The sequence below is a fragment of the Spinacia oleracea genome, chromosome 1, assembly GCF_020520425.1.
Source record: "Spinacia oleracea cultivar Varoflay chromosome 1, BTI_SOV_V1, whole genome shotgun sequence".
NCBI lineage: Eukaryota > Viridiplantae > Streptophyta > Magnoliopsida > Caryophyllales > Amaranthaceae > Spinacia > Spinacia oleracea.
The window spans coordinates 103080169-103107573 of NC_079487.1; the positions used below are offsets into that span (position 1 = coordinate 103080169).

At 35.4% G+C, this 27405-nt stretch overlaps 2 protein-coding genes across 2 annotated transcripts; both read left to right on the top strand.

Annotated features, from left to right (window-relative positions):
- Positions 1 to 4592: 4592 nt before the first annotated feature.
- On the top strand, positions 4593 to 13481 carry LOC110801969 (probable mitochondrial-processing peptidase subunit beta, mitochondrial). The gene is made up of 9 exons (XM_022007376.2): positions 4593 to 5332; positions 6247 to 6411; positions 6496 to 6633; positions 6741 to 6892; positions 6999 to 7107; positions 8762 to 8860; positions 10590 to 10655; positions 12611 to 12718; positions 13045 to 13481. The coding sequence occupies exons 1-9, from the start codon at positions 4682 to 4684 to the stop codon at positions 13129 to 13131; spliced, it is 1575 nt and encodes a 524-aa protein (XP_021863068.1). The 5' UTR covers positions 4593 to 4681; the 3' UTR covers positions 13132 to 13481.
- A 616-nt stretch (positions 13482 to 14097) lies between these two features.
- Positions 14098 to 16746, top strand: LOC110801973 (chlorophyll a-b binding protein 6, chloroplastic). Its single transcript, XM_022007385.2, has 4 exons — positions 14098 to 14411; positions 14710 to 14812; positions 15372 to 15660; positions 16425 to 16746. The coding sequence occupies exons 1-4, from the start codon at positions 14218 to 14220 to the stop codon at positions 16568 to 16570; spliced, it is 732 nt and encodes a 243-aa protein (XP_021863077.1). The 5' UTR covers positions 14098 to 14217; the 3' UTR covers positions 16571 to 16746.
- Positions 16747 to 27405: the final 10659 nt, after the last annotated feature.

Sequence of the window (27405 nt, forward strand, 5' to 3'; positions counted from 1 at the left end):
GATCATGATATTGAAGGATGGTAAATGGAGAATTGATTGACATGGAGAAAATTGAATTAATGATGGTAAATGGGGATGACAATGGGGATGACAATGGGGAAGTTGGGGAAGTTCTCTTGTGTGCGGTACTGTGGGTCTGCGGTGATGGTGGGTTAATTTGTTTTGTTTTTTTTTTGTTTTTTTGTTTTTAATAACACGAATTAGAGAATAACTAGTTTTAGGCCCGGGCGGTGCCCGGATTACTAAATTAATAACATCAACGTTTACTTATATATAACTAGTATTTTATGCACGCGATGCGTGCGAAATTATATAAAAACTTAAAATTGTATTACAACCACTAAATATAAATATTAGATAAAAAATATTCACAAATTTCGTATTTAAAAAAATTAGGGTTATACTATACGATTATACATCTAAACAGTGAGACAGAGAAATCATGCCTTTACATGACAAAGAATCTAAATCTTAGTGCCAAAATATAAATTCCAAAATTCCATCATGTACCTAAGACTCCATTTTGTTTCATTAACCCCATTTATGAACTTCATCAATCAAACTATTTGAAAAACTTTCTACAACTTTTTTCAAAGCCAAGCCTAATGCATGCTTCCTGAGTTCTTGATGCAGGTTGAACCAGTATTGCCTGAGTTCTTGCAGAGTGAGCAGAGTGCAGACAGAAGACAGAAGCAGCAGTTCTTTAATAACAGAGTGAGCAGCAGCAATTTCTGGCTTTGTGGCTAGAAATTTGAGTAAACATGAGATTAGCTCAATGAAGTTCTGCATATGTTGATTAACTAATACATTCTCATCCAATAAACAGAAGGAAATCTGGATTATCATAAAGCAAAGAGAGATGCATGCATGATTAGCAACACTAAATTATAAAATTATCACAGCATTTTCATCAAATCTTCAGAAAACAGATTTTCAATTATAAATCCCCGAAATCAAACCCATATATAATTTAGAATTTCAACTTTAAAAAAAGGGGAAAATTATCAATACACACCAAAAACTCAACAAAATAAGATGGTTTACAACAGATCATCTTATATGCACCAGAATTTGTATGAATCAACAAAATAAGATGAATACACACAATCTCACATAAACAATCAAATGGGAAACAAATCGAGTACCTTGAATTTGCAAATACACAGGTAAAAAAAAATCACAGCAAACATCAAAATGGTCACTGACATTATCTCGCACTTGTTGCCTCATCTGGCAGAACAACTCATAAATGGGACTGTTTTAGACTCCAGCTTTGAAAGGAGTGATCCCGTAGAGTTTCAACTTGGTAATGGCCAAGTGATCAAAGGTATCCAGAAACTTACTGTTTTTGTGTCCTCGTTATGTGAACTTGCATTATTCTATTTCAACTATTCCAAGTATAACAAATCTAATTGGCCAAGTGATGCATAAGATATCTAAATGCATCATATTCCGTGGCCAAAACCGACATAACTACTTCTAAGCTTTCTAACTATCCCAAACACAACTGAAGTCAAACTACTCATTAGCATTCAAAGAGAAAAACCCAAGATCTAACTCTACCAAAAACTAAAACACATTTTTAGGTTTTGTATAATCCCGCACGCATTCAAAGAAAAAAACATCCAACTGATAAAAGCTGCAATCGAGTTACATTACAAAAAAGCAATGGACTATGATAGCAGTTGCATATGATGTGGATTCATGCTAGTTGCCTGTTAGGATGTCAACATTGAAATGACCAGCTACTATTTTAAAATCAATGCACTGCGATATTCTGAATGAGTCAATGTAATCCAAATAAACAGCAAATATTAACACTATATGTAAAAGAAAATAAAACTTAGGGTTAAATTATAGTGGAGGAGAAAGAAAGAGTACCGGATTAGAAGAGGAAACGACGGTGGAAGAGAAGAGACCGCGAGACTGAAGGTAGGTGAGAAACTCGGCAACCGTTCCACTGGTTGTCGGAATGGAACTGGATGGCGGCAGATAGGCAGAAGAAGAACCCTCGTCCATGGAAGCTCCCGCTCCAATTCATCAGTTTTCAATGCAAAAAAAAATCAACAAATTCCGCAAATTCAGCAAACATTAAGCGCATAATCAATTGGGAAAAAAAATGAAAATTTAAACAAAATTATTGAATTCTCACCCGAATTCAATTCCGCATTATCAATTTCAATAGCTCGTGCATGAAGCTCTTTATTAAGAAACTGAGCAAAAATCAACAAATTACAATCAATTGTAACCTGCAACAAAACTGAAATTAAAAATTGGAATTGTAATTAAAACCCTAAAACTGAAATAAAACCCAGAAAATTAAAAATAAGAAAGTGATATCTTATTACTTTGAAAATTAAAAATAAGAGATAATTACTTTGAATTTCGAGATCTGATATAACACCAGTTTCTACAACTGAAATCCAAGCAAGCATACCACAACTGATCTACAGCAAGTCTAAATTGGCAGACGTCAACAATATTGATCTGGCAATCCCAACAGCTTCATTGACAACAGAAGTTAATTACAACATGTAATTTGACTCACAACAACTAACTTTTACAGAATTTTATTGTATTTCTTAGTATTAGTTCTGGTATTTTACATTGTATCATATTTTTGGAAAGCATCTCTATTATACATCTGAACACAGAGGAGGTACCAAGCAGTGATTTTTAACATTGACCGTTAAGTGCCTTATAGCATATCTGCATAGACCAAATTCAATGCCGAAGAAGAAAAAAACGCAGGAACAAATAAACTTAATCCCTTTCCCACAACAAAATTACATCATATAAGAATTTTCATCTGGAAAAAAGGAAATGATAATCAACTGAACATAACAACTTTATGCAAATACTAACATTAAGAATACAAATTGATTGATTCTAATAATTGCAGCAACTTCCTCAATGCCATTACAGGATTCAAAATCAAATCGAAAGACGAAATATTACACAAAAATTTAATAAGATCTAAACAGTGGGTGCTAGATTTTAAACTAAAATTGGGTAAGATGTCATACCATTTGATTATTGAAGAGCCTGTTAAGAAATTCAAACAAAAATAGGATAAAACACATCAAATCAACAAAACCTCCATAATCAATTCGAAAAAAATGAAAATTTAATAAAAATTGTTGAAATCTCACCCGAATTCAATAACGCATTATCAAGTTAATAGCTTGTGCGCAATTCGAATACGAAGCTCTTTATGAAGAAACTGAGCAGAAATCAACAAATTACGATCAATTTTAACCTGCAACAAAAACTGAAGATTTGAAATTAAAATTGGAATTAAAACCCTAAAACTGAAATAAAACCCAGAAAATTTAAAAAAAAAAAGATAATTACTTTGAATTTCGATTGAGCCTTCCTAATGACTTTAGGGTTGATCGAAACAGTATTTCAAGGATCAAATCTTCCAACAACCCGACCCTCTTCATGTTTGAGTACTTTCATAGTGGATTAAGGTTTTCACTTCTGTCAAAAATCACAAAAATCTACAGTTAAGATTAACACTTTCACACATATTTCTCCAAATTCTCAACAATTTCACACTACAATTTTAAAACAGGAAGCAAAAACTACAAAATTGTGTAACTCAAACAGAATCAAATGAATAATTTGTACTGCAATAGTGAAGAATTAGAAGAATTACGCCCAATCATGGTGGAAGTTCACATAAACAAATTGAAGAATACATATTACAATTTATGTAAAACGTCTTTCGTTGATGTCAAAGCAAATCGTCTTTCACAATATTCAATCGAAATATGCAAACCGTTTAGTATATTATAAATTTGCACAAAATTCAACTTATAAATTTATATTGCAGATTAAATTTATAAGTTGATAAATTCATCCAATAGTAATATGCAAAACGTTATAATTTCATTGATTTCAAAGCAAAACTATAAACCAAATCCGTATCAATCCTACATCAATTACAATAATCCAAAGACTAAATAACTAAAACCCAAATTAGCAAAACCCTAATTTATTCAAATTGAAAATAATAAAGGAAATGAGGACGATGTTACCTTCAGATCTGAACTTCTAATGGAAATAGAAAAGCCAATACGGTGGCTGCGGTAAGGAAGCGACGGAAATGAGATCGAAGAAATAAAGGATCATATGAGATCCCAGATGAGAGTGAACGAAGATGAGAGTGAACGAAGAGTGAAGGGAGGAGAGAGAAAGTATGTGAGAGTGCAGCTGAGGAGCCGCGCCGCGGAGGAGTGAACTTCGTGTTTTACGCGAAGGAAGGGTTTGAGTGTAAAACTGTTAAGGTTATTTTAGTATTTTTCAAGGTGGACACGAAAAGTTAATTTACTTAAAAGCCCTCAGGAGCTGGCTTATATAATAGAGATTTTTTGTAATGATAACATGAAACATGCAGTAGCTTAGTGGTAAAAGCTTTATTATTTAAACTCAAGATAACGTGGTAAAAGTTTAGTGGTATAATAGAACGCACACGTGGCAAAAGTTTTGGTTTCCTTTTTTATAGACTAGGTATAGATAAATTTTGGGTTTTTTTTGGGTGAGAACCTTCCATTAATAATTGACAATTGACTTGAGTGGGATAAACAAAGAGGAGAAGGGGGGATAATCAATCGAGGGCCTTAATAACCCTAACAAATCTATTCATTTCACTCCTGACCTCCACATTTCCACCACCATGGCTTTCAGGCGCCTCCTCTCTCGCTCTCGGAGCTTCCATGCGCTCCAATCTCACCGTTTATCTTCTTCCGCTGCCGCCGTCACCGCCCACTCTTCTGCCCCGTCTCCTTCCCCTCCACCACCCAACGCCATGATCTACGATCGCCTCGCCGAATCCGTCAAATCGAAGCTCAAGCGCCTGGAAAACCCCGATCCTCGATTCCTCCAACACAACTCCCCTCACCCCACCATCGCTGACCACAGCTCCATCCTCACTGCCCCCGCCACCAAAATCACCACTCTCCCAAACGGCCTCCGTGTCGCCACCGAGTCAAATCTCGCCGCACGTACCGCCACTGTCGGTGTTTGGATCGATGCTGGGTCCCGTTTCGAAAGCCCCGAGACAAACGGCACCGCCCATTTCCTGGAACATATGATCTTTAAGGGTACTGAGAAAAGATCTGCCAGGGAATTAGAAGAGGAGATTGAGAATATGGGCGGACATTTGAATGCTTATACATCGAGAGAACAGACTACTTACTTTGCTAAGGTTATGAATACCGATGTTCATAAAGCTGTTGACATTTTGGCGGATATCTTGCAAAATTCCAAGTTTGAGGAGGAACGGATTACCCGTGAGCGTGATGTTATTTTGCGTGAAATGGAGGAGGTGAGATTCATTTTTTGTTTATTTTGAGGGTTTTATAATGTCTGATTATTGTATGTATTTGTTCTTGTAGTTTAAATAATTTTACGAGGTTTATTAATTGATTACTCCTATCGGTACCGAATTCCAGAATTAGTAGCTGCGTTGATGATGCAATTTAAACGAGTAATATAACGATAAATTCAGACAGGAGTATTATATTTTACGTATTTTGTGATTGAGCATCTAATTGTTGAGCAAATGAAAAGTAAAGATGCAAACTTGAATCAATTTTCTAGGGTTTTATTGATCATTCCCACTATTTGTGATTTCGGAGTTAATAGTTATATAAGTATTCATGTTGAAGTTGCAATTTGAATTGTACTGTGAGTTTGTATTATATTGCATATTTGTGGTTGAGCTTAATGGTGATCAAATCAGAAACAAAATATACAAAACTTATACTCCAAGACTCTGTTCTCCGCTTTAGATGTATCTAAATATTTAGTATCTTAAATGCGTAAACAAGAAGTTTTATATTCAGGATTCGAAGGTTTCTGTAGGACTTAAAATGGTTTGTCCGGATGAATTAACTACAGGAAGTGTAGTAGTAGTTTCTTTGTGATTGAAAATTGATCACTTTGTAGTTGTAGTTTGGTTAAAGTATTAAATCAATTTATTGGAGTCTATTTATTCCTGTACGAGTTCTTTAGGTTGAGTGAGGATTTAACTCAAATCTATTTTGTGAACGATTAGCATGTAATTGCCTGCTTGAAAAGTAAACTCAACTTACTTTTGAGTTTTCTGCCAGGTCCTAAATGCTAATTAGTTGAAATTGGGTAATTATACTTTATTGGGAATGTAAGTCTTGTAACTACTTACTATGGGTGTATTTAATTGTAAAGTTTATTTGATCTGTGTTTTTGTTTCTGGTATAGGTTGAAGGCCAGACTGAGGAAGTGATCTTTGATCATTTGCATGCAACAGCTTTTCAGTACACTCCTTTGGGGAGAACCATTCTTGGACCTGCTGAGAATGTCAGGACTATCACTAAAACTCATCTCCAGGACTATATAGCAACTCACTATACAGCTCCAAGGATGGTACGTTCTTACTAAAAGATGTTTACAGAGATATAGTTTTTGATCCGTTGTTGCGGATACTTGAGAGGGTGCTGAAAATTTCAGGTCATTGCTGCCTCTGGAGCTGTTAAACACGAGGATGTTGTAGCGCTTGTAGAAAAACATTTTACAAAGTTGTCGACAGATCCAACCACCGCTTCTCAATTAGTTGCCCAAGAACCAGCCTCATTCACTGGTTCAGAGGTGTGTATATTGTATCAGTACTTTATGTAGTTGTTTGAAGTATTTTTTAACTTCCTCCCATAACATAGTTTTTATGTTTGCATATCTGTATTTTTGTATGAGATCAGGTTAGAATGATTGATGATGATATTGAGTTGGCCCAATTTGCTGTTGCCTTCAATGGAGCAGCATACACAGACCCGGATGCTATCGCCTTGATGGTTATGCAGACAATGCTGGGTTCCTGGACCAAAAATTCTGGTGGCGGAAAGCATATGGGGTGAGTGTTATATAATATAGTCCATTGACCTCTTTGTTATTTATTTCAAAGCAAAGTTAATGACTTTCTTACTATCACACTGGTGTTGCTTTCAACTTTTCATCAGATCTGATCTTGTCCAAAGGGTTGCCGTTAATGAACTCGCTGAAAGCATGATGGCATTCAATACTAACTACAAAGATACTGGTTTATTTGGTGTTTATGCTATTGCGAAGGTTAGGAATTGCATCCTACAATTAGACATTTGGTGCTCGCAATATACTTCCTCTGTTTTCTTTTACTTGCAACACTTCCCTAGAATGGAAATTTCAAAAATCCTTGCAACACTCTATAAATGGAAATCTTTTCTGTGTGTAATGACATTTATGTTCTCAATTTACTCACCCATCAAATAAAAAAAAAAGAAAATTTCCATTCATGCCCTTACAATAAACTGATAAAGTACTTTGATTCCATTTTCTTAAAGTGCGTTATAAAGTGTATGTTGCATGTAAAAGAAGATGGAGGACGCATTGTTTTTTAATGCTGAAAGAAGGTTTTGCTAGTTTTTGCTCCTTGTTCGGTGATACTTGCTTGTTTTTAGTTGTAATAGATATTTTGTAAAACTAAAAATAGTTCAACAATTACTTGATTTGGCTTTAAACCTGATAGCCTTGGAAATTTCGAGGCTGCTTCTCATTTGCCTGGTGCTGACCTTTACATCATGTCTTCTAATCTAATTTACTTGAAATAAGTTGATAAGGGAAATGATTTGAAACACTTTTTGGTAAAAATATAACAATACTTTTTGGTACAGTTTAAAGGAGGTTAATGCTCAAAGTTCGGCTTCGTAATATGTGGGAGCCTTTTCTTTTAAACGGAGGTGGTTTTTGAGTTTATTGGTGGAATTCTTATAATATTAGGTTACTCTATGTGAACCTCAGTATTTTGCAAAAATGACAACTGCTTTTTATTTTATGCTTACTAGTTATTGCAGTTATCTTCGTTTTCTCTTTGTCACGCTATCACAGTCTACAAACTTTTGAATGGAATCTCTGGGCTTTATGTCTAAACTTATCTTTAGGTTTTGATTCTTATCTGTTAATTTTCAAAGCTGAATCCACTTCACTGAATTCGAAACCTTGAGCATTCATCTTAGCAATTATTTGGTGCCTCTGCATCCCTACAGATTATAGCCAACATGCTTTGCAGCATGTGATGATGTTAAAATATATCGGGGAAAGGGTTATAATTGAGAATCTTTCTAATCATTTTTAGCTCCAGGACATGGTTACAAACTTACAATCGCGTTATTGGCTTCTATGATTTTTTTACATATTTTTAATAGTTGCATCAAACTATCAACTATCCTGACCTGGTTCTACTTTTCATTCATTCATTCAGATGCTATTGGTGATTAATGCTTGTATCTGACGTATGTCAGTCATAATGTGTGCCTAACTTTTTAGACTTATTTTGCATGTTCCTTCTCTGTGAGGTTTTTTGCCAGTTTGAACAGTTAAAATTTTGCAATGTAAAGGTCTTGTGCTAGTTGCTCTTTTATATTTATTAGTTTTTGTACGTGGCTCATCAACTGTGGCAAGAAAAGGTTTTGAGGATTGAGCATATTACTTTCCAAGTATGCCATATCTTTGATTTAAAGTTGTCTTTATTTGAATTAATTGAATTAGTAACTTTATTTTCCTTCAGATATACTTGTGATACTTGTTTGACACAAATTTGAGTATCAGAATTGGAGTGCACATGCCCTTTTTTACTACTTGAATGAGCATCATGAGAAACTTTCGAGTGAACTGTTACCTTCACTTGTATTTTCTTTGATATTGCCGTTCCTTGGACTAAATTCTGGTGGTTGTTTTCTTTTTTCAGCCTGATTGTTTGGATGATTTGTCATATGCAATTATGCATGATATTGGCAAGTTATGTTATCGTGTTTCGGATGCTGATGTAGTTCGTGCTTGTAACCAGGTATTTTCCTCTCTTTCTGGTTGCTAAATTAGCAACAGTTTTGTTCTTTTCTTCTTTTCTTCTTTTATGCTATGATTTTGTAGGAGGTCAAGGTTTAATTTGCCTTGAAGTTACACGCAAGGATTTGGTCAATGACTTGTAAGATGGTACAAAATGTTACTTCTTTCTAATTTGTCCTAACCTTGAAAGCCGTGTGTTTGGTTTTGTTTTTGAGACTGTTGGATAGGTACATAGCTATAAAATATCTGTGACCGCATCATATAATTTTTTATCATATACGGGTTCATGACACTGAATACCTGCTGCCGAACTTAAATTTCCATTAAGACTGGTTAAATTGAACAAGATAGATGCGTCTTTTAGAGATTTCAAAACATAATATATGCATACTAAAAATAATGATATAAAAAGAGGATTGCTGGTGGGAGTTGGTTGGAGGGGGGAGTGTATAGGGTTTGAAGTTATTATACTGATTAACCCTAATCCTGATAAAACCAGGTTTCCCTGTTTAGTGAACGCCTTAGGGCAAGCCAGATGTTTCTTCCTTCCCTCTCCTTTTCTTTGTCTAGCGTGCTGAGATGGCCTCTCCATCTTCGAGTATTGATGACTCCCTGAATCCTGGTTGATGGTTCTTGAACCCTTGTGCATCAAATAAGCATATACAAACTATTCACATTGGAATGGCTTATCTTGAGTGGTTATGCTGTTTGTGAAATCATAATTTTTTTAGATGTAACATTCTTGTTTGTGTCTTCGTCATTGTTACCCGATTCGCTAGTATGAGACTGATTGCGGGGTCACAATTCGCTACCTAATTTGCTAAATTAAACAAAAAAGTACCATTTTCATGTTATAATCCATTTTTTTTTAATAATTCAATTATCCTGTTCTCGATTCGTGGGGTGATTAGGGAATTAGGTAACACACTAACATTGGTCTTCATGGTTGCTCATGGTTCTTTTAGCCAAAAAAAGCATGTCCAAGACCCAAGGGTCATATCATTCAATTCAGGGACATTCCATGTAAAGTTATATTGTTATGCGGAGTAGAGTTTCTTTTATTTTTCTCTTGACCCATTTGACATTAGAACTTTAATTTAAGCAATAACTTCACTTCTTGTTTAATTCAACTCTTACTTCCATTAATTCCACTTCCTCCCTCTTCCTTGTTTATCCTTTTAACTTCCCGCTCCTTTCTGGTTTGATTGGTGACAATGATGATCTCTTACGACGATTCATGTTAGCCGACCCCAAAACATTTTGGACTAAGGCTTTGTTGTTGTTGTTGTTGTAACTTTACTTCTCCATTTCAAACTTGTAGAAATGTACTTGTAATTGTTGCCGTAGGGTATCTTTGTCAGAATGGATTCTTTTCTTCTGAGATCTCTTTATCCACGTTTGTCTATTGAAGCGTTTTCCGTCATAATGACTCTTTATGAGTTTTGTCTTGGAAGCATTGTGTGCTTATACTATCTGTTCTTTATAAGCAAACATGAGTTTTTAAATTACTTTTCTCTTACCCCTGCTCTTTTATACGTAGTTCATACTTTTACAGTCTTAGTCCACCCTTGATTTTGTATATCTTAGATGAGGCAGAATTATTTGTGGGTCAAACAGAATCCTGGGATTTATGCTGATGTGTGTGCAAGATACAAGCAGTTACAATTTGATGCTGATGTGGTTACAATTTTGCATATAATAGTAACAGATTTTATATCTTGTTGTTGCAGTTGAAGTCATCTCTGCTGTTGCACATTGACGGAACAAGCCCAGTTGCTGAAGATATCGGCCGCCAGGTAATCATATTTTCCTTCTACCCTTGTACGGTTCCATATATTGATGAATATATATTGCGTGCGTTACTCTTGTAGAACAACTCTATTGTAATATCCCATAGTGTCATAAATGATGGTGCAAACTTTTATTATGTCCTTATACTGTTATACACAAGGAGAAAACGACTTTTGTTTCAGCTGGTGCAACTCATGTCCAACTATTTAATCTTCTAGTTCACTTACTAAGAAAATTCTTTGTACCATTATTTACTAAGAAAACTCTTTGCACTATGCACTATTTGAATCAACTATTTTGTTGATTATTAGTTGATGCTTAAAGAGGTAGAATCTCTAACTTGGCTTTTGCTTGCTTGCAACTTACAATGCACACCTTCCACGGCCTCTAGAAAGGCGCAGAACTGGGTGCTCTTTGGGAAATATAAAGGAGGTAGAATACTTGACTGAGGAGTTAGAAAAACCAAAGCTGACACAAATTAAGTTTTGCATAGGTTTTAAGAGTTGAATTTGAGCAAATGCCTTAATTTTATGAAGCCACGAAGGTACTTCAATTTGAGCCCTAAATCAAAAGCAAAAGTCACGAAACCCCAGTTACAGAGTCCAATATAGAAAATGCTGTTGGTAGTCCTTGTGAGTTTTGGCTCCAGTTTACCTCCGTGCTGTAGCTCTTCCATCTTATTGGTATATTATGTTCTTCTCTTTCTATCTTTGTCGTCTCTTTCTGCCCACTATTTTATTCCTTCCTCGTCACCCCGCTTCTTTAGTCAGAGAGAAAGTCCGTATTTGGTGAGGATTGCTGAGTCCCACCCTAGTTTTGCTACAAATAATACACAAGGAATTTTGTATGTCCCCATTCACGGGAAAGACAAAGGAAGGGATGTCTTGCTGGGTAGAAGTAATTGCGAATGAGCAAGTAAGGGGAGCAGACAAAGCAGAAGCATAAGGCGGCAAGGATAAAGGAAATGATTCCCTTTATGAGCGTCAGACCTTATCTTTCTCTTTAGGTTCGTAGCTCTTAGAACTTCGTTATCTTTCTATTCCTCACCTTTTCTTTTATTGTGAGTTAGGTCGGTGAGCCGGTAAGGTGGCTTATCCCCTTACCATTTACAGAATAACATTGAACCCTTATGTCCTTATTTTGCTGCTGTTAAAAAAAGCTTTTATTTACTAAGGCCTTTTCCCTTCCCGTTTTCTTTCTTTTTAATTGTGTGAGTTAGATTTGTTGCTTTTCCAATCAGCACTCAACTTTTAATAAGATGGAAGAGCTACAGCGCACGGAGGTGTTAGAAATGAATAGGCTCTGATTTATGGGAAGTGTTCTTCAGGGCCTGATGTATGGAAAGTGTTCTTTAGGGCCCGAGTTTACGTTTCTGAAGCATTCGTCAACGGAATGGCTTTGAATTGTTTTGGAAAAAGGTGAAACATTCCGGATTTAGGAAGGGTTCGTAAAATGCAGGAAGAATGGGATTTTCCCCTCAGTGTGAATGTTTCGTGGTCCCATTTAAGTTCTCTTACATGTTTTATTGCGACAAGAAAAATAAAATATTAGAAAGGTGAGGCCGCTGAGAGATGAGAACTGCCAGTAGATCTGTTAGTGTGTGACAAATGGAGGCTGCAATCACGATGCAAGTCCCTTGAAATGCCTGATCTGAAACTGTTTTTCATTGACAACCTCTCTGCCTCCTTTCTTTACCAGTAAATTAGTTTCATTCTCAACCCATTTACCATTCCTACCTTGATTTATGCCCTTACCAGTTTGGTTCTGTAGAAAATATTTTCTTATGATTCTTTATTCCTTTCTGCCGTTTTGTAATGATATTTTTAATGGCAGTGCACAGTGCAGTCTAATTTTACGTTTAAAATGTTGACTTAAATAATTTTTCTGGTAGTTGTATTAGCTACTCTTTTGATCGTTTGCACGATATATATATGTTTACCGTTTTATCTTCTTGTTGCAGTTGCTCACTTATGGGCGGAGGATCCCATACGCAGAATTGTTTGCCAGGATTGATGCTGTAGATGCTAGCACCGTGAAACGCGTTGCTAACCGCTTTATTTTTGACAAGGTAAGAAATTTACAAGGCCGTAGTTATGTATTTTCATGCTTACTACTCCCTTTGCCCCTATTTGTTTGCTCCGTATTCTATTTTGGTGCGTCCCTTAAAGATTACCCCATTTCCTTATATAGTACTTCGTAACATGTACCCACCATTTATATACACTCATAAAGTGAAAAAGACAAAGATAACCCCAATTTCCTTGTAAAAATTTGGCCCAACCCTTATTAAAGCACATTTTATCTATGGGGCAAACAATAAGGGACGGAGGGAATACTTTACTAAGTTTAAATATTTTCCAAGTTGTAGCACCTGATTTAATTTTGTAATTGTAGGATATTGCTATTGCTGCAATGGGGCCTGTCAGGAAGTTGCCCGATTACAACTGGTTCAGGCGCAGAACCTACTGGAACCGTTATTAGATTGTGTTTTACTTAGCCCTCAATTTGTGTGGGTTTCATATAAAAGTTTGCTGCCTTTTGTTGCAACGAAAGCCTCCAAAGGCAAATGGTATCGCCATTGTCATTCACCTTTCTCGGTCCATAGCGATTTTGTAACATTGTTATATGAGGCGATTAATGCATGTTCCGTTTTAAGTCTTTACCTTATTTTTTGATCTGTCCACAGTGGCATGAAACTACTAGTGAGATGCAATAATTGTAGCTGAGAATTTCTTGTAAGCCAATCTTAAGCTGTATGATATATTTATTGATATGGCCTTATAAAACAAAACAGATGCACAACATATACTACATAGTGTATTTACACTTGAGCAATTGTTTTGAATAGCTCTCTTTGCAACTGTTTGAAAATTTCGTCTGAGAAACGAGCAACTGTCGACAGTTTCTTCCTGTGTTTGTAATCCTGATTCCTTGGTCAATTTAAATCAATTAAGCCAGTCCAATCTGAGGATAGTTTACTTATCATTGTATACAAATAATTTTTTTTTACCCGAAGCCTCAAGTTATCCCTTGTATACAAACAATAATGTTATTTTCACAGTACCGTTTTTGAAAATGAATCAAGCATGAGATGATTATTCACCTCATAAATTGTGGGATCAATGATGTCAATTTATTTTAAAAAAAAATACTCAAATTTTGTATACCTTTACAATTTATTTTACATTATTATTCCCTTAGATACACTCTAGAACTTATCTTTGTTGATTGACAAAATTATGAAGGACAATCTCCACCATGGAAATAGATATGAATGACATGTACTCTAAATTCTCCCAAACTAGTTAGTGACTCATAAAATGAACAAAATAAAAACAGCCAGATAGATAAATCATAAAATGACACGTGGAATATGATTGGATAACGAAGTAAGCAAAAATAGCCAATGAATATCAACAATTGGATTCGCCTATATCCCAACATTGCACACTACTGTCTACTTGAATACCACTAACTCAATATTCACCACTCCAACGAACCAAACCTTGTTGAAGTCTCTTCATCTTCTACCTTTCACCTTACTCTGTTAAAGCTCATTAACTAACAATGGCTTCCAACGCCTTAATGAGTTGCGGCATCGCCGCCGTGTTCCCGTCTTCTCTATCTTCTTCAAAGTCTAAGTTCGCCGCCTCCGTACCGTTGGGTAATGTGTCGTGCAATGCCTCTTCACGGTTCACCATGTCGGCTGAATGGATGCCCGGTCAGCCCAGGCCCGCCCATCTTGATGGATCAGCTCCAGGGTATGTATTCATTTATTTTACTTATATTTATAATTTTTACAAATTACAATTTAATTTAATTGGTTCACTTCACCCATTATAAGTGTACATTTTATTCCCGATTGATTACATTAAAAATCATAATTACATACCTAAATCATGATTGAATGCTATCTTTATAATTTTGTCTTATTATATTTTGTTTGGGAAAAGAAGACATAAACTTTGTAACTAGTTGATGATATTATTAGACTTTCAAACATGTTTATCATTGATAATTAAAGCACTATAAAGTTAGTAATGAGTATGGATTGTACAGTGACTTTGGATTTGACCCACTTGGGCTTGGAGAAGTTCCAGAGAATCTGGAGAGATTTAAGGAGTCCGAGCTCATCCATTGCAGATGGGCAATGCTTGCAGTTGTAAGTATTTATTCTGCCTTCCTTATGTGTCCCAATATAATTTAATACTTCTTGTTGGACTTTGTTTTCGTCATCTATAATAAAATAAGGAATTTACTTTAGTTTGATCGGGTTGTTTTATATGCTAATCTTTGTGGTCTGGTCTATTGAGTTTGATTTTGATTTTGATTTTGAGTTTGATTTTGAGTTTGATTTTGATTTTGATTTTGATTTTGATTTTTGGCGAGCGGATATATATAAAAGAAATGGAGAGAGTAATAAAATATGAGAAGAGATACGTGAGGACCACATACTATAACAATATCAAAATCTTATAATTTTTACTAACACAGTAATTAAAGATAGGCAAATGTGCCAAAGGAAAAGGAAAAGGAAAAGGAAAATGAGAAGAACTTTCGGAAACGGGAGGGAGTACTAAATTGTGATAAACTCGAATCTAATTTTACAAGATGATAATGCAATTGCGTTCATCTCCAAGAATCATCAAAAGAGATTATGTGAATTAAGAGTGTATTAGTATGATAAGTTGCTGTGTTTTGACTATAATGCAATAATGCAGCCAGGGATCCTTGTACCAGAAGCGTTGGGATTAGGAAACTGGGTAAAAGCACAAGAATGGGCAGCCCTTCCAGGAGGTCAAGCAACCTACTTAGGAAACCCAGTTCCATGGGGTAACCTCCCTACTATTTTGGCTATTGAATTCTTAGCTATTGCATTCGTAGAACACCAAAGGAGTATGGAGAAAGACTCTGAGAAGAAGAAGTACCCTGGTGGAGCTTTTGATCCCTTGGGTTATTCTAAGGACCCTAAGAAGTTTGAGGAGTTGAAGCTTAAAGAGATTAAAAATGGTAAGCACATTCTTTTCTTCTCATTGTTTCACAAAACATCCTGTTAGTTAACATGTTAGCCGATGATGTCTTGGCCTAGTGGTTATTACTGAGGGTTTGTGTATACATGATAGGTCTCAACATGAGACTCTCAGGTTCAAATCCCATGGCCTAATTTGCATTGTATATTTATCCTATACGAGCCCTATATGCAAATACCCTATAACACCCCACTCCATTAATGAGATAAAGGACTGTGACCCTTTTAATATTGGAACGACCATGCTACCCATTGGACTACCCTATCCAAACCAAGCCTAGTCTCAAGTTCAATCCCCTGCCCTATTTTGCAATGCACATTTATCCTATAAGAGCCCTATATACAAATACCATATAACAACCCTGTCCATTAATAAGATAAATGACCGAGACGCTTTAATATTGGTACGACCTTGCTACGCATTGGACTACCCTGTCCAAACCAGACCTAGTCTCAGGTTCAAATCCCCTGCCCTAATTTGCAATGTATTTATCCTATAAGAGTCCTATATACAAACACCTTATAACAGCCTTGTCATTAATAAGATAAAGGACCGAGACCCTTTTAACATTGGCACGACCCTGCTACCTATTGGACTACCCTTTCCAAACCAGGCCCATTTATAATGTATATTGTCCTTTAGGATCATTTACACCCTAAAAAAAGAAAAAAACATGTTCATATGCCATATAGCATTACTCTTTTATTTAATAACTGATCGAGGGTTAATGTTAATGGTATATAGGTCGTCTAGCGTTGTTGGCATTCGTGGGGTTCTGCATTCAACAATCAGCATATCCAGGAACAGGTCCGTTGGAAAACTTGGCTACTCATTTGGCTGACCCATGGCACAACAACATCGGAGACATTGTTATCCCTAGAGCACTTTAAATTTCTCCAATTCAATGTATGTTAATGTGTGACAGAATTTTAAGATCGAACTATCCCATGCTGTAAAAATCCCTTGCTTTTTAATATTGAAATTTGTAAGTTGCACGAATATCAAGGTGTAATTCTAGAACAATATGTCTATGAGAAAATACAATTTCAAGGATAATCTTATTCAATATACTTCTACTTGCAAGGCACAACAACACCATCTAATTTATAAATTGTAACATCCTTATCATTACTTGTTTTTTTAAACCATTTTTCTTGAATATATAAAAGGAATTACTAAAATATTACCGCCACTGTTATAAAGGTTAAGACTAAGTATCAGAATAACCCAATGAAATTAATAACTAACTTTTAAATCTGAATTAAATAGTTAATGACCTCCTTACAATTCGGAACAATTAAAAGCTTAAATAAAATTCTACTTAAAAGAAAAATCCATTAACTAACAAAAAAATTGTCTAGACATTAATCAAAATAAAGTTTATAAAACCATGCAAGTAAAACACTCCCAACATACCAACATAGAGTTGGCTCAAGTGGTAAGCAGCTTGATGCCGCTTAAGGGAGGTTTCGGGTTCGAGCCTCGCCGAATGCAGAAACTCTTGTTGGGAGACTCACCCACCATAAGCAAGGTGTGCGACCCGGGTCGGATCCGGATGTAGTCTGAGCTAAGCTTTAGTGAACCGGGTGTGCTATGCGTAAAAAGAAAAACACTCCCAACATTTTCAATCCCAAATGCTGACATAACCTCACCTGCAAGCTAGCTCTAAAAGTCATGCTTTGAAAATACTACTCACCAACAAAGCAAGTGCAATGAGGGATCACCAATTCACCATAGAGTCATTATGGAATAGGCCATGACAAAAAGCAACATGAAAGCACGTAATCAGAAAAGCCGAGTACATAAAAGCTACAACAAGATAAACTAATTAAACTTGTTTCACTCTCAAACAATTGAATAAGTTCGCATGCAAAAGCCACATCCATTAAATGAACTTAACATGAAAAGAATACTTAAAAATGACAACACTAGCTCGATCGACTCTTGACACAACTCCTAACTCTACTATTTCAATTTAATTAGAAGTATTGGATTAAGCTTGAACCGAGTTCCTACCTTGTGTCCACTAGGGACTAGCATGGGGGCTACCCAATTATTAAATAAACTATGTCACAGTTCTGTGACGGAATTCCAATGCATATGTAACTATTAAAACAATGGTGCAACATCCTGTACCACAACAGATACCTAAATGACAAAGCCTAGGGACCCCCTCCATATGTTCACTCTAGGTGTATACGTTCCAAGAGCTTTTAAGCTTATCCACTTTCACTTTACGTTATTAATATTTTATTCAAAAGCTGGCTCAACGACTCACTTAAATAGAACAAGCAACACTTAAACAATTAAACAATTCCCTTTTTAATATCCTTTAAGACTTGTGATCAAAGAAACATTTGAATTTAAATTAGTTAATTAACTATCCTCCTTGACTGAATTAACACGAGGGTTGTGCCATAAAAGCCACAAATAAACATTGCCTAACCTCATTGACATGTTTGTAATTAAAAGTACAAGACACAATTAACCTCCTTTACATGCATGCACACAATTAAAAGTATGAACATGATTAACAACATGGAGGTGTGCCGTGAGGTTCGAGAGCGAGAGAGAGAGAAAATTATTTGAGGGTTTAATGAAGTGGGGTTTAATGAATACAATGGGGTATTCATAGGCTTCTATAATCCTAGTGGGCTAGGATTAGAAAGTTGGGTATTGAGCTTGCATTTAAGGATTGAGTTTGAATAAAAAATTTAATTGGATTATTTGATTGGGCTCAACATAAATATGAGTTGAAATTTAAAATTAATTCAAACAATTTTATAAATACGAAACCCAAATAATTTCCCAACTTGAATTTAAATTCGTTTCGTAATTAATTAAAATAATAAATATTCTAATTAATAAAAATACATTTAAATAATATGTAAATACGATTTAAATTCCAAAAATAAAATAAAAATGCTTTACAAATATAATAAATATATGTATAAATATGCAAAAATGTGAGGTATTACGGACGGAGCAGACGCGACAGTACGATAGGGCAGAGCTGCTACTTGGGAAAAGCCATGCAAAGGGAGAGGAGAGGGAGAGAAAATTAAGGGTTGTGTTTATAGGCTCTCATGAAACTAAACAATGAAGGAAAATACGATCATGCCCTTGTTCCAATTCTAGTTGAGCATGACTGTAAATCCTTTTGGGCTTGCTTTTAAGTTCTTTATATATAAATAAATAAAAAGGGGAGTTTTTTGGAGAGCATTTCGAGCGCCAAATAGGATTTCCATGTCATCAAACAATGAAATTATTTTAAATTTATTAAAAAAATAAAAATAGATAAATAAAGACCCGGTAAAAGATAATAAGAGATAAAGATAAATAAAATTCAGTAAAAGATAATAAGAGAAAAATAAAAATAGATAAATAAAGAACCGGTAAAAGATAATAAGAGATAAGTTTTGAATTTTTTTAAAAGATAAATAAAACTCAGTAAAAGTGTAACACCCCGACAATTCTCTATTTTCTGAAATACTCTATTTAATATAAAACATAGAGAATTATCAAGGCATTATCGCCCGTGTAAAAACGTATCGACTTATTCAGAATTTTGCAGCAGAAAACATAAAGAATCCTAACACTTATAAAAGCAAATTACTAGTCCCACAATAGTGCATTGTCTGTTTTGCCCTCATTTTTCTTCTTCATTATTTTTGGTATTTTCCTTATCTACATTGAAATGTCTTATTTTCCCTTTATTACTTTTCATTTATTCCATCTTTTAAGCGTACGTTTTACACATATAAGAGTAACTAGCTTTAAGAATTTTGATTTAACTTTTAATCCGGTGTACAGTATTTATTGTACTCCACCTGTACATAAAAATTTGTGATTATGTTTAGATTTATTATAAAGAAACCTTTATCTATAATCTAGAAGAGGAGGACATGATGTTTTTCTCTACTACGAATTACTTTGTTATTTGATCCACTTTTCTGGATAATTTGTTTCGAAGTACTCCGTATGTACTTCATAGTTTATTAAAGTGATTTATTGTGGTACCAATACGCCATGATTTGGTGATTTAGATGGGTTTTTTTTATTGTAAAATTGAACAAGTGCAGAAAAAGCAACGTAACCAAAGTCAAGCAAGTATAGTGAATTTCAATCATACTTTATGTACCTATTTATGGTTTCATATTATCTATTCTATGTTAATCCAAATTTAGTGTAACTTTTTTATTCCATATCATTTACTCCCTCCGTCCCAATATAGTGTCTGTTTTCCTAAAATGGTGTCCCTAAATGATGTGCACATTTCTATTTTAAACCATTAATTTTTACCCATAATACCCTCATGCTCTAATTGTAATTCCAATATTGTCCTAAAAAACTAAGAATTTTTACTTTTAAAATTGTACTTTTTGACTTTTATTCAACCCATGTGCTTGATTTTAGTCTTTTTTATGCTCATTTATTATGTACACACTTTTAATCTCTAATTTCTCTCTCCATAAAAGCCACCTAACATGTACTTTATCTTGAAAGTACAAATAACTATTGTTTTATTATCAATGTTATATTTTTCCTTAATTCTCGTGGTTTTAGTCAAACGGGCTCTACATTTTGGGACGGAGGAGCACCACATTTATCATAAATTTGTAACCAACGTAGCATTTTTACAAGACAATTTTTTATACTTTGGGGGACTGTGCGCGCAAGCGCACAGTCCAACAACTAGTAACTTTAAGTTTGGAAATAGTCAACTACAGAATTTACTCCAAAACCAACCAACGAAAACGAGGTCAACATAACAAATTCAACAAGTTTAAAATCCACTTAAAACAAACCAAAGTCAACTTAGAATATCAAAACTAAACTACAAGCTCTCCCATCTCGAACCCAATGATGCATCATCTTCAGACCTGTAGATAGACAATGCTTATTGATCCTTAAAAACTGCTCACCAAAGTGGGTCATCACATGATCAATAAGGCATAACCATGATCAAAACACACAAACAAAAACACGTAATCAACAAATCTGAGTACTACATACTAAATCAATAATAATCCTAACATGATTCCATTAAACGAACAATCCTAACATGATTCTATTAATCGAACAATCCTAACATGATTCTATTAAACGAACAATCCTAACATGATTTTATTAAACGAACAATCCTAACATTATTCTATTAAACGAACAATCCTAACATGATTTTATTAAACGAACAATCCTAACATGATTTTATTAAACGAATAATCCTAACATGATTCTATTAAACGAACAATCCTAACATGATACTAACAATTAATATACAATAATAAGTAACATCATAAAGACTCGCAAATAACCTTTGCTAGACTGACTTGAATAACAATTCATTTAATTGGATTAGTCAATGGACTGAGTTGTCTAACTTAAAAGCCTTCCATTTGGAAGAAAAAATACAGGCGCGACTCCATATTCCTATGACCTACGATTTTTAGGATTATTTTAATTAAAATAGAATACGGTGATCAATCCGGTCCTAGAAAAATCCATGGCCTACCACCATGAACTCCAACTCCTAATTGTCCGTCACTTCAGACATGCACAGTCTAAAGCTATTATTGCTATCTGATTTCACTTTACTTGATTTACCAATTACTACTTTGTTATATATGACACACCAACAACATAAGTAACAACATCAACAAATAATCGCAACCTTCTTTTATCTTAGGATTAAATAAATGATCACACAACATTCAATCTGAAGGAAATAATGCCCTTGGTCCAAGTATGCATTTAATGTTAAGTCTAATAAATGCGGTTCAGTATTAATAAACAAGTTAATAATTCAGTGAGATCAAGTGAGCTGAATGCCTAGCTAGAGGCCGCTTCAGTTCAAGTGGAATTAATGATATTAATCCACAGCTTACTCTTGACTAAACCCGTAGGGTCACACAAATAGTACGTAAACAGATCAAGTATTTAATGGAATTAAATACTCCATCTATGGATATTCGGAATCAACGGATCTTGGTTTCAGTGGGAGCTGAGATCGTCAAAGGCAAGAAATGAATACTCCGGAAACGATGATATTGCCGGAAACGGAAATATGGATCGTATCGGAAATATAAATATTATCCAAGTCGTAGATGTTGCCAGAAACGGAAACATGGTACGTATCGGAAAATATTATTGGAAATGGAAATATTGCCGGAATCGGAAATATTGCCGGAAACGGAAATATTGTCAGAATCGGAAATATTATCGAAATCGGAAAATAATTCCGGAAACGGAAATATTAAATATTTGTTCGAAACGGAAATTAAATCCGGAATCGGAAATATTAAATATTGTTCGTATCGGAAATGAATTCCGGAAATCGAGAATTTAATCGGAAGCGTATCGTACGAATTAGCATCGGACGAGGCCTGCCAGACGAAGGCCCAACACGAAGCGGGCCATCGCCCAACAAGCCAAGCGCAAACACCACACGCCAAGCATACGACCAGGCCCAGCGCAAAAGCCAGGCCCAGCCGAAGCTTGGGCACGCGCGCAGACAAGGCTGCGATAGTGGGCCTTGCGCTGTGCGCTCGGCGTGGGCCGCAAGGCCTGCGTGCGGGCGTGCGGTGCTTGTGCGCCACTCGTGTGTGTTACTCGGAATCCTAAGGCTACCGGGATTCGTAATATGATTAAATCTAATCCTAATAGATAAAGTTTGTTTAATTAGAGTCCTAGTAGGATTATAATTAATTAGATTTGTATTCTAATAGGATTATAATTCCTTTCCATAAACTCTATAAATAAGTGCCTTGGGTCACATATTTACATCGAGATTTTGAAGTATTCAAAGGTAAGATTTTCAAGCAAAAATCAGCCACAAACAATTGCCCAATTTAGCCGAAAATTCTAGTACCTTAAGGGCGATTCTAGTTGGTCAAGCTTAAGGCGGATCCGGACGTGATGTGGACTATCTACGGAGGGACGACACTTGGAGTCCTAAAGACTTGTTCTTGTTCGGTCCGGGCGCAGCTAGGGAGGGCACGCTACAAAGTGTATGCATCTGAATTATGCTAAATGATTATGTGTAAATAATATGTTTCCTGGCTTTATGGTTTTTCCGCATGATTTATGTTTATTCATATGTATCATAACCTCACGGTGGTATCACGAGCCTCTTATTATTTTCATAATCTAAATTGCATGAACATGGTTAAATTTTACAAATTTGCAAAGAATTAAAGGGGTGATTAATTTTCGTAATTAATTGCAAATTGCGTTTATTTAATTATATGTACGCAGTTTTTCGGCAGTTTCTTCGTTACTCATCCAAATCGAGTGATTTTTGTGTCAATTCCGCATGTAAAAGGCATTCTAAAATTTTGACAAAAACAATGTTTTTCGGCCGAACCCAGAATTCCCAAATTCGAAGCCTAACTATGACTTTTCGGAGGTTTTAGTTTTTCGAACGCAAAAGTTTGTAAATTTAAGATGTTAAATTGAATATTTGCGATTCTTGTTGATAAATCTTGAGTTTTTGATTGACTTACAATATATGCTTAACAACTTTGAATGCCTAGACTTGTTAATTATACAACCTAATTTGTAATTATGATTAATTTGTTGAAATTTGAATAATTTAGAATTGATTTGTTTTTCATAATTAATTAATAATTTAATTAGGTATCCATGATTAAAATCCACCATAAAAATTGTTAATTTATGTTAAACTTTTAATTTTTATGACCTAGATTTGAATCCATGTTAATCGGAAATTAATTGATTAATAAATTTTTGATTTTTCGCCCTAAAATTATGAAATTAATATGATTTATTAATTTGTCATTAATTTTGAATTAAAAATTTTAAATTTTTATATTACACGCCCATAAATCTTGCACGCACAAAGCAATGAACGCTACGTGTTACCCTTAAGGGGTGTTGTATAGTGCGGGCATGCGACGACGAGCAAGGGAGCTCGTCGCCCATGCGGTACAATGCAGCGAGCAAGGGCCATGGCACACGAGCACAAGGCACCACGCTGCCCTTGTGTCGAGTGTTGTGCGCACAGTGGGCGAGTAGGCAAGGGCGATGGGCCAAGGCGCAACCAGCGAGCAGACGCGTGTGGGCAGCAAGCGTGCTGCGCCACAGCGCGCGCTGCCGCGCCCAGCGAAGCAAGCAGACGCGAAGCAAGCAGGCGCGAAGAGTGAGCGGGCTGCGCGCAGCGTGGCCTGTGCTTGCGGCGTTGCGTGTGGCCTGCTTGCGTGGTGCTGTACGATCGGTCGAGGGGCGTTAAGCCTCGTGCACTCGACGGGGCTTGGGCGCAAGCCCAAGTGCTCGTCGTGTTACGATTGAGTCGTTTTGAATTTTAATTTGAAAATTTCAGTTCGGAAATAATTTTAATTAATTTTAAAATTAATAATTTAAATTGTTTTCTCGGATTTTAATTTTGAATATTATAATTATTATAAATTTTTATTTATACTAATTATTTTACTAAAATTAAACCTTGAATTAATTTAAATTCATTTAATTCAACTGAAAAATAAATTAAATAAAATGGATTCAATTATAATTTTATATTTTTAATTAAATTTGTATGTTTCCGGTTAGACTAGAAATACATTTTTATGTTTAAAATTAGTAAAGCATATAAATTTATTGGTTTAAGTGGGAGCAATTTTAGTCATAAACTCTTGATTAGCTCTACAAATCCCTTAAGGTTAAACAACCTGATTAGAATTAATAAGGACTGAATAATTGGTAGATTATTGGTGCCCTTAATTAATTGCTACAAATATTTATGTGATGCATACAATGTGTTTTAACTAATCAATTATGTGGGCCATTCATGATAATGAATGGATGAATGGTATATATTGTATATGTACTGTTTTGCAGGTTATGAAGTGACTAGTATGGCCCAAATAGGATAGAAAATATGGCCTGCGTACCATTAATTTGAATGTAATTGGTCTAAAGCACCAAATTTGTTTTTCAATTCAAATATGGTCTGCGTACCATCAAATAGTTGTAATTAGTTTAATTATAGCTTATCCTATTTGAAGAAAATGGCGCCTCCCACGGTGAAATTCAAGACGGAGTTTCCAATCCATTTTCAAGACGGACTTTGAAGTTGAAGCTTCAAGATGAAGTCGGGCCATACTAGATCACATTTATCTTATGCATGTTTTAAGTTATTTATTGCTTTTAAATATGTCTTAAATATGCATGAGATTAAAGCTTGATTATGTTGCATGATTAAGGATTTTAGTTCACTTAAAATCTAACCAACATAGTAAGAGCCTTAAGTTCCAAACTTAAAAATTGAGTTAAAAGGTGCCATGCCAAAATAACACTTACTTGGATATCCTTTACATCGATCTTAGTAATAGGTTTCCGCCATAGCGAGGTGTTACTTATCGATACTAAAGGGGTAAGGTACAAAAATAATTGTGAGTACATGTTAGTTTTGGTGAAACTCAACGATATAAGTAAGGAGTCCTTTTATGTCGTGGCAAAATCGATAGGTTTACCTAATAAGTTCTTAGACGTACCTATCAACCAAGAGTAATTTCTAGACTATTAGCAAAAGGCTTTTGCTTACCTAAAAGATTTTAGAATTGAGTCTAAATACATAACGTGCTTAATTCTTCAATGGATTTTAGGATCTTGGAATCATTTTATTCACACCTGCCGGAACACATAACTTGAATAAAATGCTTAATGAACATTGTATTATGCATGTATGCTAGAATTTAAGTTTATTAAGAGAAACTGTGAATGGTTATTTATTTGTTTATTCTTTTTCAATTGTAGTTTTAATTATGGCAAACAACAATTCATTCAACATTCGATCAATTCTCGAAAAGGAGAAGTTGAACGGGAAAAACTTCCTTGACTAGCAAAGGAACTTGCAAATAGTTCTTATGCAGGAAGAAAATGAGTATGTCCTGGAAGAGGCGATGCCCGAAGCCGCAGGCGACGGGGTCACTCAGGCAGCCCTCAATCGTTGGATTGACGCCAACAAGTATGTGAAATGTCTAATGCTTGCAACCATGAGTGCAGATCTACAGAAAACGTTCATCAACTCAGATGCTTTCACGATCATCAGTGAGTTAAAGAACATGTTCCAAGATCTGGCTCGGGTCGAAAGATTCGAGACTTATAGGCAAATTCTTGATACCAAGCTTAAGAAAGGCGAGCCCGTAAGTCCACATGTTCTCAAAATGATTGGATTCATTGAGAATATGAGTCGGCTGGATCAACAGTTCTCTCAGGAAATGGCTGTAGACACCATCCTCCATTCTCTTCATAACGGGTATGATCAGTTCAAGCTGAACTACAGTATGATTAGTCTGGACAAAACGCTCACTGAGCTTCACGGTATGCTGAAGACCGCTGAAAAGACGCTCAAAAGTGATAAACAAGATGTGCTTATGGTGTGTGGGGGCAAGTTCAAGAAATCTGGAAAGAAGAGGAATGCTAAGAAAGGTGGCAACAAGGCCAGCCCAACTAAGCAAACTGGCGCCAAGTCTGAAAAGAGGAAGGTCAGTCAACCCACTTCTGAATCCGAATGCTTCTATTGCAAGAAGAAAGGGCATTGGAAGAGAGATTGCTTGAAGCTAAAGGAAGATCAGAAGAACGGAACAGTCGTTCCATCTTTAGGTATTTTCGTTATAGACTGTATACTTGCTAATTCAACTTCTTGGGTATTAGATACAGGTTGTGGCTCACACTTATGTTCCAATTCACAGGGACTAAGAAGAAGTAGGAAGTTAAGCAAGGGTGAAGTCGACCTACGAGTGGGAAATGGAGCACGGATTGCTGCATTAGCTGTAGGAACTTATTATTTGTCGTTGCCCTCTGGGCTAATTTTGGAACTGGAAGAATGTTTCCATGTTCCAAGTCTTACTAAAAACATCATTTCTGTTTCTTGCTTAGATGCTAAGGGATTTTCCTTTTTAATAAAAGACAATAGTTGTTCGTTTTATTTTAAAGAGATGTTTTATGGATCTGCTAGATTAGTCAATGGACTTTATTTATTAGATCACGACAAACAAGTTTATAACATAAATACCAAAAAGGCCAAAAAGGATGATTCAGATCTCACCTATCTGTGGCATTGTCGATTAGGCCATATTAACTTGAAACGCATGGAAAGACTTCAAAAGGAAGGAATTCTAGAACCATTTGACTTAGAGGATTATGGTAAGTGCGAATCATGTTTACTTGGAAAAATGACAAAGCAACCTTTCTCTAAAGTTGGAGAAAGAGCAACTGAACTATTGGGTTTAATCCATACAGATGTATGTGGACCAATGAGTACAAATGCTAGGGGTGGTTTCAGCTACTTTATCACTTTCACAGATGACTTCAGTAGATATGGTTATGTCTACCTAATGAAGCATAAGTCTGAATCCTTTGACAAATTCAAGGAATTTCAGAGTGAAGTAGAGAATCAATTAGGCAAGAAGATTAAGGCACTGCGGTCTGATAGAGGCGGTGAATATCTGAGCTTTGAATTTGATGACCATCTGAAAGAATGTGGAATTCTATCAGAATTGACTCCTCTTGGAACACCACAATGGAACGATGTGTCGGAACGGAGGAACAGAACCTTGCTAGACATGGTTAGATCAATGATGGGTCAGGCCGAACTTCCAATAGAATTTTGGTTACATGCACTAAATACAGCCGCACTCACTATAAATAGAGCTCCGTCTAAAGCTGTTGAAAAGACTCAATATGAGTTATGGTTTGGAAAGCC